This window comes from Taudactylus pleione, unplaced genomic scaffold (assembly GCF_031769625.1).
Source record: "Taudactylus pleione unplaced genomic scaffold, aTauple2 ptg000682l, whole genome shotgun sequence".
Taxonomy (NCBI): domain Eukaryota; kingdom Metazoa; phylum Chordata; class Amphibia; order Anura; family Myobatrachidae; genus Taudactylus; species Taudactylus pleione.
The window spans coordinates 143,254-158,802 of record NW_028285084.1 but is presented as its reverse complement, the minus strand read 5'-3'; the positions used below and the strand labels follow the sequence as shown (position 1 = coordinate 158,802).

General features: G+C 40.6%; 1 protein-coding gene across 1 annotated transcript in view; it reads left to right on the top strand.

Annotated features, from left to right (window-relative positions):
* Positions 1–15,549, top strand: part of ITPR3 (inositol 1,4,5-trisphosphate receptor type 3) — a gene marked incomplete at its 3' end in the record, with an annotated part of 283,455 nt that overhangs the window by 125,710 nt on the left and 142,196 nt on the right. Inside the window, exons 16-21 of the mRNA XM_088455962.1 lie at positions 990–1,162; positions 6,112–6,231; positions 9,160–9,342; positions 9,873–10,124; positions 12,398–12,542; positions 12,880–13,030. Of these exons, the coding sequence (XP_088312088.1) occupies positions 990–1,162; positions 6,112–6,231; positions 9,160–9,342; positions 9,873–10,124; positions 12,398–12,542; positions 12,880–13,030 (1,024 nt within the window). The remainder of the gene's footprint in view (positions 1–989; positions 1,163–6,111; positions 6,232–9,159; positions 9,343–9,872; positions 10,125–12,397; positions 12,543–12,879; positions 13,031–15,549) is intronic.

Here is a 15,549-nt window from a genome sequence, read left to right as displayed (position 1 = left end):
ATGTCATGTCAATTTGGGGTGTTTTAATTTTTTTTGAAAAGTTTTTTTGACTGATTCCGTCATTGTGGGGGTGTCCAAAAAATAGCGAATTTGCACTTCCAATTCTCCTGCCTATATGTGGAGAAACTTTTTCGCCTATTATACCATGTAAAGTTTTTGCGTTGGCACAAACGTTCTGTAATTGAATACAGAGAAAAGTAGAAAACAGGCGAAAACCACAGATCGGCTAAACCTTTTCTCCAAACAGCACTTTTTCACGTCTAATTGAATTCGGCCCCTAGTTGCTATTGTTTAGTGCCTCAGCTGTATACCATTTTCTTTTACTGTAATGTATGTGTCTTGTGTTGTCCTCCTTTCCTTCCTAATCCATTCCACTTCTTTATTCTGTCCCCCTCCCTATCCTGTACTCTATTCTACTTTTCCTGTTGTTGAAAAAATATGACCAAAAAGATATTAAAAAAATAAAGTACATCTGTGGGCTATATATTTGGTACAATTGTGGTCTATTTCAGTTACATGCATAAATGTAGTAAAGATCATGGTCTGAGCACTAACAAAGTTTAGCAGGTAGCCTTGCCTACTGTTAGGTTTTTACTTTATTGGAACAATGTTGGAACTCTCTACCAGATGTCCTATTCTGCCTCAGTCCTCCCACTCAGCAGCTGGCTCTCGGGCTACAGGTAATGAAGGGGATACAGATCAGGAGACCCCATCCATATTCAGTAAACGGGGAACTAGTAAATATGAAGTGTTTATACCAAATAGATAATCCCTTTATATATAGTGCCAGTCATAAGCAGAAATTTGCACCTTAATCAGTTGCAATTAATTTATTATGTTTGGTATCAGGAATATACAGGAAATGAAGTAGACTGTAATGCTGCTTCAGTTCCATCCATTTTTTTCCTTACTATTTTGCCTGGCTTCTGTTTCATTCCACTGACTTATATTTCTCTATGCTGTACTTTTCCCATCTTCTTCCATTCTAGGAGCACATAGCCAAGCAATTTGGAGTCATGCAGTCTCAGATAGGCTACGACATCCTAGCTGAAGACACGATTACCGCTTTGCTGCATAACAATCGGAAGCTTCTAGAAAAGCATATCACTAAAACTGAGGTTGAGACTTTTGTCAGCCTGGTCAGGAAAAACCGGGAACCTCGGTAATTCTAATTTTTTTCTATTGAATAATTTGCTGATTATTGTTTTGTAGTTTATTGAATCCCACTGCCTTTTGTTCTATAATGTGAAAGAAAAAAAAGTAAAAGAAAAAAAAATTTATTTTTTCAAATCAAATTCTCCAAACATGACTCAGAAGGTAAGGACCTTATTTAGAGTTTCTCTATGCATTTACGTGATATCTGCATCAAAATGTTCACACTGCGCATGAGCACAATTTGCATCCATCTTTATCTTTCACTTGTGGCTTTTCTCTTATAGAAATATATTAGGGCAATAGCAGACAAGTTGGGTACTGTAAGGGAATCCCACTGAGATGCAAATAATTTTGAGTTACACAGATCTTGGAATAAGATTGCTACATGATGTACATTTTCCACATGCAGGTGTAAACTTTGGGGTTGATGATAATTGGTGTATCTTTGCACCAGATTCATATGTACACTATATTTCACACTATATTTAAGGTTGCATTTCTTCAGATGCGTGCATCTCACAGGACAACACAGTCATAAAAAGTGTGCAGCCACATCTGCTCATATGCAAATAGAAAATATTTACATTAAACTCTAATGCTAGGTACACACTTACCGATGTGTACAAAGTCCATATCGCGAGCGGGAGTGCCGGCATCGGCAAGTGCATAGCAGTGACAGAGGTGACCATGCTGCATTCAGCAGCATGGCTCCCTCTGACGATATGGGCGATGTGGCTGACGACGCAGCAACATGTTGTCCAATCCGCCGGATCGGACGACATATCGTCTAGTGTGTACCTGGCTTAAGAGACCCTAAAGCTAGGCATCCACTATACAATTTTCTGTCAGATGTCTGTCCAATCTGGCTGGTTGGAATGAAAACCTGGTAATGTATGGGAGCAAATGGCAGTCGATCATATGGTTTTAAACACTGGAAAATAGACAAAAAAAATTGTTCAAATTGGTTACATTTGTGTGTTTTAACCAATTTGTCAGAACAACCATTTTTGGCTATTTTCCAGTGTTTGTGAGCAAATGGACGACTGCCATTTGTTCCCATACATTACCAGGTTTTCATTCCAACCAGCCAGATTGAACAGACATCTGACAGATAATTGTATAGTGGATGACCAGCTTTAGGGGTAGATTTATTAAAATTACTAAAAATGAAGAGGTGTTGCCACAGCAGCCTTACAGATTGTAGCGATAATTTTCTAGAATGCATCAGATAAATTATAGCTGAAGTCTGATTGGTTACTATAGGCTGCAACTTCCCTTTCTTTTTAGAAGTTTTGGTACATTTATCCCTAAGTCTTAATAATGCTGTTTATAACAAGACTGTCACATTTAGAGACTGATGCTGCGTTAGTAGCAGCTGTGCATCAAAATCGCAGGTGTAAAATGCTTTCACTAGAAATGCATTGTGAGCATTTGAAAAATTACAACTATCGGAAGTGGCATGAAGGTGGGCACCAACAACATTTATATTAAGCATTAGTCATATACTTACACCCATGTTTCTAACCATGTGTTTTGCTTGTGAAATATGCATTCAGTATTAGGTTTCTATAAAATGTAGAAAACCATCAGATACTCTTTCGTGTATGTAAAAAAAATAGCTAAAACACGAATACATCAATCTATTATATACTAGCTGAAGTACCCGGTGTTGCCCGGGTTTAAATCTTCAAGTTATTAAGTTTTATTATGTGATGTCGTCCAAATCCATCCAGTGGAAGGCCCAGAGCAGGCTCTCTGGGTCAAAGTTCAGCCTGGCACACTCTGCCGTGAGGTCCAACTGGGACCCCAACCACTCCATTAGGCATCCCAGACCAATTGCCACCCTCTGTGAAGTTTTTATCAAAAACCATTTAGTGAAAGGCCCAGAACAGGCTCCCCGGGTCAAAGTTCTGCCCAGGGTACACCAATAGGAGTTCCGACTGGGACCCTATTCCCCCTAAAACCTGGCCAGGATCCAACTGGACCACCTCGCGTTGATTTCATTCCAATCAGTGCAGGACTGTCCAAACAAACAGACCAATGAATTTTATATATAAGATATGTGCATCTATCTATCAGAATCATTGGTGCAACTTGCAAGACTTCAGGAGCCCAAGGAAAATGCTGGCCAAGGGTACAGGGTACTTAGTACTTTTCCACTGGATGAGAATGCCATGCAGACTATTATCTGTGTGCTTTTAACTCAATTTAAATAATTTTGTCACCTATTTAAAAATAAATAATGTTTAGTATATATATTTACATTTTTTTAAAACAAATAAGTGAATCAGATTTTAGCCATTATATAAGATGCCCCACTTCAGTATTCTTGGTTATACATATAATATTTAATTATAACTATTATGCAAATAAAGGGCATTTATTAATACTGGAGAACAGAAAAAATTGGGAATTTAAGTTTTAGTTTTTTTTTAAAGTTGTCCTCCTTCATGACATATAAAAATGTGAAAAATGTCTATACGTTTGTCACTTCTTCCAGTTTAAAGAACAACATTGGCTTACCCATTTCAGCTTATTTAGTGATTTTAATGACAAATTAATTAATTAGGCAATTGTTAATTGTTTACATTTTGCTAGCCATTTTTACAAAGTGTTTTGGTTCATACTTTACCTCACTAAATACTTTTTTTTTAGTTTAATTATGCTAATTATGCTAATATAATTGTGAAATAAAATGAGTTTAGTATATAGTGATTTTAAGAGGTAAAAGTGGTTTGATACAGTCAGTCAGATTCTTATACAGTAGGTATAGTGACTCATTAGTCACCAGTGTAGCTGAATAAAATGAGAACAGTATACCACCATTTGTAGATACAATGGTGAATTACACAATGTATATGCCAGGTTTAAGTAAATTGTGTCCTCTAGGTTATTAGTACATGTTCTTATATGAGCTATTATTTATTGCTTGGTGATGTTATATGTGTCGGTTTTGCCTATTTATTTTATACATAAAGACAGATTTTACAGGTGCTTGCATTGAAAAAAACTATGCGGGTATCACAGGCTGTTCAACTCAACCACCAGCTGGCCAGAACCTTGCCCAGTTTGGCCATGTCAGAGAGATCTGGCCACGTTGATGTTTGGGCCAAATGGATAATGACTGCACATCAGATCAGATTGCTGTCATTGTACTAATACTCATTCCAACATCCCAACCTAATTGTCTTTCAGAACAATAAGGTTTATATGCTTCCTAAGATGTTGCTTGATGGCAATATACAGTAGGTATTTTCAAAAGGGTATATCTGGTTTAAGATGTCAAAATCAAGACAGGGATGAATCCTGCACCAGTGTCTTAATCCTAACTAATATCTTCAATGGTCCTTATCTCAAAATAGCTCAAATCTGTAATTACATGTCTCTACCGCATAGTTATATGGCTTCTATGAGGTGCTAACCACTACTTAATTTTTACATATATCACAAAAATAAGAAGAGAAAGGTAAGTAGTTTCGAGGGTGCACTAGCGACCACAAAAACATAATTTAAAAGTTATAAACTTTATTGGTATGTATTAAATATTAGTTAAATATAAGTTAAAATAGGTGAAATATAGACCAAAAGAACATGAAAAAAGGAATGAAAAATAGTAAAGTGTATTAAAATATGTTCAACAAAACAACCATTGTCTGTGTCACTCTGTTTCTGTAAAGCACTTATTACAGCTAATTGCTTATAAGTAATCACATACTGTTATGTCTTAGTTTCATACATTATGGCCAGAGAGTTTAATAGATGTTATTCCCTCACTAATGAAGAGATGGGTATTGTGTAGTCTAGCCATCCAATCAGTTCCTCTTAGGTAACTGCATAACTGGTCACTATCACCTTTGTAATTTCATCATTCTTATAATATTCTTTATTAACCACACAGATTTTTAGTGTGCTACTCAAATGTATTCATGTCCTGCTATTGAGGATTCATATAATATCCCACACAGGTACAACTCAGTATGAATTAATATATATTCTTAATATCTATTCTCACATTAACCACCAATTAGGTTGTGGCAGGTTAGGGCTACATATGCAGTATCAATTAGCTTCTGCCATTCGATCCTAGCATATTGGTGTTATCAGTGCTTTTACTCATGTGCTTCTATATTACCCTGTCCTCTGCCAAAGCTGTCAGTGCTTTCTCATTGCTTTGCTTTGTAATGTCACCAGGTATGCAGTGTAACATATGTATCACACTCAATCTAACAGCATAAAAAATAACAGTGTGTTTCAATATATTCAGAACATAGATAACGGCTGCAGAAAGCCTACGGCCGTTTCACCATTCAGCCTTTGTCAAGGCAAAGATGTATTGAGATGATTTGTGAATGTCTGACTGTGGACATTATTTTGATCCTGAAAGTTAGTTTTCAATAAAGTGAAATGTCCTGTTTAGTGAAGAGATCACCTGTGTGATCTATCTGGATGTACAACTCCCTCCCATGTAACATATATATTATCATAATAGACTTGAAAACAGGCATGTAGTCAGAATGCCGATGGTCACAATACAGAAAGGGGCATCCCGACGGTCACAATCCCCAAAGATTCCGAAGTTAGAGTTAGAGTTAAGCACTAAGGGGAGGGTTGGGGTTAGGCTGCGGGACAGTTAGGTTTAGGCTACGGGAGGGACGGGTTAGGGTTAGGCTACGGGAGTGGTGGGTTAGGGTTAGGCTATGGGAGGGGTGGGTTAGGATTAGGGTAAGGGGTAAGATTTGGGATAAAATACCAAAATCAACGTCTGGATGGCACTGTCAGTATTCTGATCATCAGGATTTTGTACCCAACCTGAAAAAAGGAATGCAACATTATACTAATCAGAATTAAAAATATGTTGAGATATTTTGGTCTACATATTACTGTACATCACTGTACTGTTAGTGTTACTTTTCTGTAATGTTTTGCTTTGTGTTCATACATGTCAATCTCTTCCAGGTTCCTGGATTATCTTTCAGATTTGTGTGTATCAAACCACATTGCCATCCCAGTAACTCAAGAACTGATCTGTAAATGTGTTCTAGATCCTAAAAACAGTGATATCCTTATAAAGACAGAGTAAGTACTGTGCTGAGTGTTCATAATTTTGATGAATAAAACTACATTTCTATACTTGCACTCCCTTTGACTCAAGGCATATGGCAATATTCTGTGTATGCAGGGGTCTATCTAGGGGTGTGAGCGCCCCTGGCAAAGTAATGGACTGGCACCCCCCATCCCCCATATTTTCTGAATAATTACATTCTATCTCCCCATCCATCCCCCTTCTTTCTCACCAGCCATCCCTCTTCTGTGTCCTCAGCCATCCCCCCTTCTGTCTCCCCAGCCATCCCCCCTTCTGTCTCCTCAGCCATCCCCCTTCTGTCTCTCCAGCCATCTCTCTTCTGCATCCCCAGCCATCCCCCCTTCTGTCTCACCAGCCATCCCCCATTCTGTCTCCCCATCCATCCCCCTTCTTTCTCCCCAGCCATCCCTGTTCTGTGTCCCCAGCCATCCCTCTTCTGTGTTCCCAGCCATTCCCCCTTCTGTGTCCCCAGCCATCTCTCTTCTGTGTCCCCAGCCATCCCTCTTCTGTGTATCCAGCCATCTCTCTTCTGTGTCCCCAGCCATCCCTCTTCTGTGTCCCCAGCCATCTCTCTTCCAGTCTCCAAATTAAAAAGCAAATGGAAATCAATTGTCAGGAATGTGAGCTCTTTACTAGATCTGTAGCGCTCCCTCAGTGAGTGACACCTGTGGATGTCAGGAGCAGAATAAAACACTCTGACAGTGCTTGTAGCCAATTCTGATGCATACATAAGAGGCTCTAGAGCACATCTATGCAGGACGTCCCAAACACTGTATAACACCGGTGCCTGTCAGCACTACCACAACTCCTGGGAAAACACTGCAATAAGTGGGAAAAGCAGAAATATATTTACCAAGAGGCAGCAAGCCACAGCCAGCAGCAGCAGGGTGCCAGTGTCCATGCCTGTATCTGGGCTGTGAATGGGACAGTAGTGCATGAGGGAGCTGCTGTCACCTGCAGCACCAGCGCTCGCACTGCAGCAGCAGCCTCTCCGCTTCCACACACAAATGGCCCTGCTCCACTCTCCCCATCTAGGGGGCATGTGCTGGGGGCTGAATGGGATCTCTCTGTGAGCTGCCTGCCAGCCAATCTGGTCCGGCTAGCTAGCACTGCTCCTCATGCGCCGCAGCTCCTCTCCCAGCGGCGCAGCAGGAGTGACGTCACGCACGCTGACTTAAAAAAAATTAAAAACTTTATTGAACAAGGGGACAGAAGGGGACAAACGGGAGCTGACGCTGATTAACTGCAATCAAACAGGTAGTCAGCACGGCATGCAGGTTGGAGCGGGCCTCCTCTTCACCCGAATCCATGCAGGCAGGAGCGGCCCTCTATTCACTCATGGAGGGAGTAGCACCGACGGTAGGAGCGGGCTCCCTCTTCACTCAAGCTGGCAGTGGCAAGAGTGTAATCACGGCCTGATTCTACCCCTTGGCCGCGGGTGGCACCACCGGATGGTGCCACCCCCTCGGCTGACGCCCCTGGTGAGTGTCATCCTGGCCAATGGGTAGATACGCCCCTGCGTGTATGATACTGAAATATATAAGTTATGGCATTTCTTCATATTATTAAACGATAAGATCGAGTTAAGTTGCTTCATTCTAGTTATGTTCTGTAAGTGGTAATTAGTACAAGAGTAAAGTGTTATAACAGAATAGGTCAAGCTATTAAATATCCATATATTTTCGTTCTGTGGCTTAAGATGGGTACACACTAGGTCGATGGGTCGGCTGCTGACCTATCTGACGATTGGTAAGTGTATACACACTTACCAATCGTCTGCCTGATGTTCCGGGCTTTTCTGCTTAACTGGGCGAGCATTTAAATTGCACACCCAGTTGAGCTGTCACTCACTGCTGGGTCTCTGCAGCATGTGTATGGGCAAACGGCGGGTCGCTCGTACACACCAGCAGATGGCTAATATAGCTTACAGATATATCGACCATCTGCTGTGCTGCCGGACCGATCCAATATGTCTGTGAACAATGTCGTTCACAGACATATCGGGTGTACACACCCGGCAATGCATTATAGATCTTTTGCCCCTTCAATGGAACAGACAATTTATCTATTAGTGTGTACCCAGCTTTAGTCCAAAAAAATGTAATAACAAAATACATTTCTTTAAAAGAATGTTCATTGTCTTATTTATGAATAGTCACTCATTACCTTACAAAACTCCACTAGTTCCACATGTAGCTTTGACAATTTTTCATTTGCCTATAATTGATTGGCCATAAACTCATATGCTCCAAAACAATGAGTTCCTTGTTTTGTAATCCATTGAGCAGTAGCTCCCGCATTGTAATCTCTGCAAAGAAGGAATCTTTGCAGCTAAATCACTCTAATCACCATATTATTTAACTCAGAAATAAGAGAAAATATTTAGTAGAATTAAGAGTTGGGAAGGACATATTTATTGCTCTCTATGAAATTTTACAGCACTAAAATGAAAATATGTTTTACTATTAAAGTTGTTGCAAGATTACCTATATACAGTAGTGATGAATGGTCATGCATGGCTGCCATGACATTTTGTAGATTAACAGTGTAGATCAGGGGTGTTCGACATGTGGCCCTCCCGCAGCTGAGGAACTACACATCCCAGTATGCCCTGCCACATTTTTGCTGTTAGGGCATGATGAAACTGTGGCAGAGCATGCTGGGGGGTGTAGTTCCACAGCAGTTGGAGGGCCGTATGTTGAATACTCCTAATGTAGAGTTTTTGTATGGTGTGCATAACATTTGTCTTGAAACATATTTACACTAAACACTGGTCTAGAGTACACCGTCTGTACACACATACAGTATATGATGCCAGGTACTTCAAATATTATTGCCTCTTAATATAAATAATTATTTAGCAATGTACATTCTGATGGTTGAAAATTTTTATTGTGTTGTTTTTCTTTTTTTTCCTACAGGCTAAGACCAATAAAAGAGATGTCCCAGTCCTCGGACTATATGAGTATTGATTACTGCGAGGAGGAGGTGTGGCTAACCTGGTTAGACAAAAACAATGACACACTTGAGAAGAGCATCCGGCAGTTATCTCAGGAAGCACGGGCTGGAAATGTCCATGATGAAAATGTACTAAAATACTATAGGTATGTGTGGATATGCTGGAACACGGCTTCTAGTTGGGGTTGGGTACAGGATGCCAGCGCTCGGGATCCCGGCGGTCAAAATCCTGACCTGTTGATAGGTATCCTAACCCATCCGATACCCCTAACCCCCCCTCCCACACCCTGAACCTAACCTCACCCCGTAGTGCCTAACCCCTAACCCTCCCGCTTAACCCGCTACTTGCCAACAAGATGCCGGCATCGGGATTCTGGCAGGTGTTACCGTTATCCCACTTGCAGGGATATTGAACGTATCCCCCTAGTAGGTATATTAATTGCTAAGTATAAACATTCCCCATTCCCACCTCCTTTCTCTTACTTTCCTGTTATACTGCTTTAGGACTACATTTATCCAGTTTCCTCTATAGTTTTAATTTCTCTGAATAATCTTTCTCCGTCTTCCATTTTTACACTGCTTTCTTTCTTACCTCTCTCTGTCATTCAGACCATTTACATCCTTTATCTTTTATTCTTGTGCACTTAGCTGTTTATTTTCCATGAACATTCCACAGGTATCAGTTGAAGCTGTTTGCACGGATGTGCCTAGACCGTCAATATCTGGCTATACATGAAATTTCCAAACAGTTGAGCGTTGACCTCATCTTCCTCTGCATGGCTGATGAAATGCTTCCCTTTGAGATCAGAGCTTCTTTCTGTCACCTCATGTTACATGTCCATGTTGACAGGGATCCACAAGAGCTAGTTACTCCAGTCAAGTATGCCCGTCTATGGACTGAAATCCCCTCAAGCATCACCATCAAGGAGTAAGGGAATATAATTATAAGTCCCCATAACAATGTTAGGGTCCTAAATCCATATATAATGTATTTATAATCATGTAATGTGAATGTCTTAGCAGGTTTTTGAAACAATGTTCTAAACGTTTAAACCAGAATATAGATTGACTATCTAGTAATCCCGTTATTTGTTTAACTTTTTACTCCTTTTCCATCAAACAAATAGCCCAGGTTATTGCCAGGGCAACCCGGGTCGGTTGTTGTAAAAGGGTCTATAAAAAATAACCCTGGTCGAGTTATGGTGTGTACACACGGTACATTTAAAATGGACGATATGAACGATAATGATATCGATCATATCGTTATCATTCATATCATCCATTTTTCTATGGGCAATGGACTGCGATGCGCAGGCGCACATGGACGATATCGACCATCGCCCGTGCATGCAGGCCAACCTGGTCGATATAGACCAGGTTACTATAGGGACCCGCAATCGTTGATCACGGGTCGTTATAGTCGTTGGTGGGTACATGGTGTGCTGGATTATCGATCATCTAGCACACTCAGGAGATCGTGCAACGATATTGTTATCGTTGTCGATCGTCCCGTGTGTATGCACCATTACTCGACTATCCAACACTTGTAGCTACCCAGGAAGGTCTCAAATAACGGTGCTTTGTAAACAGCGCAACCCGGGTATCCAACCTGGGCCAAGCAAAAAAGCAGCTGAATTGGAACTTCAGTGAGCAGCCAGCACCAATTTTTTATGACCTCATCTTTGTGAGCTTGATAAAAAGGCCATTTCTAATAAAATACACAGGTTTTGCAGGGCAGACCCAGTTTCAGTGTGAATGGGGTCAACCCAGGAATAACAGTGTAGGATCTGATGCAGCTATGACACTTGTTGCAACTGTGTTTGAAAACTTGGGTTGGACATGGCATTTTGGTGGAAAAGTGGTATTAATGTTCCATAAGACTGTATTCTTATTTCGAGATTTTGCATTATGGAATTTGTGTAGGTAATGGAAGGTGCGATATAAACTAAGGGATTATGACAGTACAAAAAACTCACTGGTTAAACCAACTTCAGTGTATGCTTTACTGCATGCTGAAGTCATGCTATTGTTCGGTCTTGTAGAATGCATGTTTGCAGAATTTAACTGTTGGTAGAATTCGACATTCAAGTGGCACCTTCATTCCCTTATTATAGTGTGATTTCTTTAGATAATGTAAGGCATTTGCAAAATTTAATATTTACATCCACAAAAAATATGCAAAAAGTGACCAAAAAATCCAGGGTGACTTTCCTTTTTTAAGCAGGCTATGGATGTAAACCCAATGTGCTCTTGTTTTTTTTTCACAAATTGCTTTTTTTTTTTTACGTGTACTGTACACCAAAACTTCTTACAGTAGTTGCATTTTTTTTTTTTTTGCACACATTGCGTCATTTTTTTTTATTATTATTATTGTACATGTACACAAGATTTCTTACACATATTTCCCTATGGCTACTGTGAACCATCTTGCAACTACAACTCCTTACGCCTAGAGAGGTAGAACGGAGGATGAAGAGGCCAAAAAACAGTGAGGATGTGTTTGCGCCAATGCGTCATATGCTGTCCACAGTAAAGTCACATATGAGCCTGTCAGGAGGCTTGTCACTTAAGGTGCTCATCCCCTGGTGCATACTGACAGCTGTTTCTGATTGCTTGTGTGTGTCATGATTAATTTCACTGATACTATTACTATTATTAGTATGGCTGCTGCAATGGATTTATTACTTGATAAGTCTGCAGATTCCTAGTTGATCGTTTAAAGGGGAGGATAATTTACATTTGTATTTATTTGCATTTATTTAGTACTTTCGTTTGTATTTGTGCTTATTTTTAATTGCATTTATATGGTATAACTGTAAAGTGACAGTTAAGGGCTGATTGGTTGGTGCTTTATCTCCTTCCACTCTCTCCAAGGGTTAGTACATAGACCAGTATATTGTGTATAAATTATTTGCTGTAACTCTAACATTTGTTTCTACCACTACCAAACCAGCTCTCCCGGCGTAAACCAGGTGCATATGCTACATTTTCAGAGCTACAAGCATCTTGTGACATGGCCAGCTGTACAGGCTCGCAAAATGGGACTTTTTTGGACCCACAGTGTACACTTGTGAAGTTGTGATATATAAGCAGATTCCATCAAACTCTGTATGTGCTACCAATGAATATTTTCCTACCATATTTGTGATTATTACTAATTTTTTTCATCCAAACTATTTCTTTTTTATGTTGTGTACACAGCTATGACTCCAACGTGAATGATTCCAGAGATGATAAGAAAAATAAATTCACAAACACAATGGAATTTGTGGAAGATTATCTGAACACTGTTGTCAGTGAATCTATGCCATTTGCCAATGAGGAAAAGAACAAACTAACATTTGAGGTGATATAAATAGAACACTTTTATATACTGACTTTTTCAAGAAGCAAAATTTGCACAGTATATTCACACAATAGCTCTATTTACACAATAGTGCCATCTAGCAGGGTATTGTAATACTCTACCACAATCATGATGTATATACTCTACACGTCATCAACATGCTGCAGCTCCAATTGGTACACACATCTCCGATCATGTAATGTTGTGCAAATACTCCTTAGTTTAGTGTAAACAATTACTGTATATTGTCACAGAAAAGATCAAGGAAGATGCCAGATCTATTTAAGGGATATAGGCATAATAGAAAATGGCTGACATGGTGACTTACATTTTATAGGTGGTCAGCCTGGCACGTCATCTCATATATTTCGGGTTCTACAGCTTCAGTGAACTTCTAAGGCTCACACGTACTCTTCTAGGGATTATAGATTGTGTCCATAATCCACAGGCGATGTTGCTGCATGCAATGTACAGTGAAGACTCATCAGGTACGTAACGAACTGGTCTTTATTGCTATTTTCTCTGTCCATATATTCCTAGAAGTAATCTATAATCTATGGAAGGCTGTTTTTTTAAAATCAGAAATCTATTCCTTTTGTATACTGTAAGATATGTCTGCTACATCCTAAAACAATGACCAACATTCCAACAAACATATGTCTGCACTACTATATGTATAATGTAGACTCCCAGCACATTTACTTATGGCATACAGGTCTACTGAATACATGTCACTTGGCACATTGATTAATTTGTGACACACTGCTTCTAAAAATAAAAGTATAATCACTAATACAACCATAGTATGGCATGTATGGCAGTTTGGAGGGTGCATAATCACACAATGGGCGGAATTGAATTGTATACGCGGCCCACATCTCCCGTCTAAAGTGACAGGAGATCGCGGGCCGCTATACAATTGTCCAAGATTTTCGTGCTGATCGCACCCATAGAGGTCAGGTTTAGCCGCGTAAAGCAGCTAAACCCGACCAAAGTGCTGGGCGCGATCGCGAAAAGTGATGTTTGGGCACCCAAACATGTCACTTTTCGCACATTTCAGCTCTCACCCCCCTGGGGCTGCGAGCTGAAATGTAGCGCTGGCAGCTCATCGTGCCCGACAGGAGCAAGAATTGAATAGCTCCGTCGGGCGTGATAGCGGCTATAAAGAATTGAATTCCGCCCAATGTGTCAAAAACAAACATGTGTGATAGGATCACTGGTAAAGTGGTCTGTGGCAGGTACATTGGTCCCAGATTCCTGTCTTATGTGTTCTAAACCCCCAGGAGAAAGTCTGCACTGTAGCAGGCTTGAGTTTCGGCTGTTTGAAAAGCCGGTTTGGGACCTGGGGGTTGTGGGTGAGAGGAGAGGGAGGGCTCCACCCACGGCCACTCCAGGTTTTGGTTCTCGCAGCCTGGTAACAGGCTTGATTGGGTTCCCACCTGAGAGTGGCCAATATAAGCCTAGTGTGTTGAGGGCTGATTGTCTCACCTGGGAGAGCAGACAGGGAAACCTATCTGTGAGTACTGTGCTGTGCTTTGTTGCTGGTGAGGGCATTAGGCCCTGCCAGGTTCTGGTAGTGAGGGAACTACCTGTGAAGTTAGTGCCCCGACAGGGCTAGGATTTACGTTTTATGTTTTCTTTGTGTTATTTCTGACATTGTACAATAAAGACTGGCGCCGACCAGCTTGTACTTGCATCCAGACTGGTGTGCTGCTTCCCTGCTGCTGTGTGTGTGTGTAAGGAAGGAGTCCTCTACCCAGGAGAGGGACCCCCTAACCCAACTGTGTCACACATGCTTAAGCCTCTATCTTCAGTAGCTGCTTAATTTGATTGATATATACTGTATATACAATAAATTAGGGATGTGCAGGCTCGGTTTTACTCGGATTTACTCGGTTCTTATCGCCACTTTACCGCAAATTCGGATTTATTCTATTGGCTATCCAAAACACATGATAGGCGATAGCCAATAAAAAGATCCGAGTAAATCCGAGTAAAACCGAACCCGCTCACCCCTACAATAAATGTAGCTACAATAAGAGCACATATGCTGTCTTCTGACTCTTGGGGCCTGATATACTGGTGTATGCAAATCCAATGGTTTGCATGCAACATGGATTGTGAGAGACCTGCGCAAGCTGCAGCCTAAAGCTGGGTACACACCTTTTCAATCTGCGACTGATCGGGTTAAACTTTCCTGATCAGCCAAGCAGCGTGTCCCCAGGTCAACCGCTGTCAGCTGCTTGCAGCCCCGTACACACTGTGCTAGACATAGTTTAGTGTGTATGGGCTTATATGGAATTGGGATGTCAGGCTGAGAAATATTAAACAGCAACCTCTCGATCCCGAACGTTGCAGAAGCGTAATAAAGCGTTTATCGGCTAACAGTCCTGCACAGATACCTATACAATCGTCGGCCCAATCACCCGATATACACCAGACGCCCGCATTACCATATTAGTTGTACGGTATTGCACAGTCGCTTTCCTGTGGCTCTGCAATACCGTACAACTCCGAATCAGGCCCTTGATCCTTTAATGATTATGGACTTGGAGAAATTGCAGGGGCTGCTTTGCTATATACAGTATATGGCCTTGTTGCATGATTGTGTAATGGCTGCAAAACTCTGATTATGTGTAATACAGTATGTTTATAATACAGATGTCATGTTAGTGATCTCAGTATTTATTATGAACATATGTACTATTATATATTTTACGTAACAACATTTCAAATAGCTACATATTGACGCCTAGCATATTTTATTAAAAGAAGCTCTGTTTTGATGCATTCGTAACCACCAGCAATAAATTGCAATCAATAATGTTTGTTATGTAGATATAAGTAAAATTCTTTTGGAGTCAGTGGAGATTATCCACACAGATCTGGAGTCCTAAAACAAAGACCGTTTTTAAGGAAAACAATAAAAGTAGGTTTGGACTCAAAATAAGAAGGACAGCTTGGATGTATTTTATATGTGCACTTTACACAGAGACAGCGATTCATA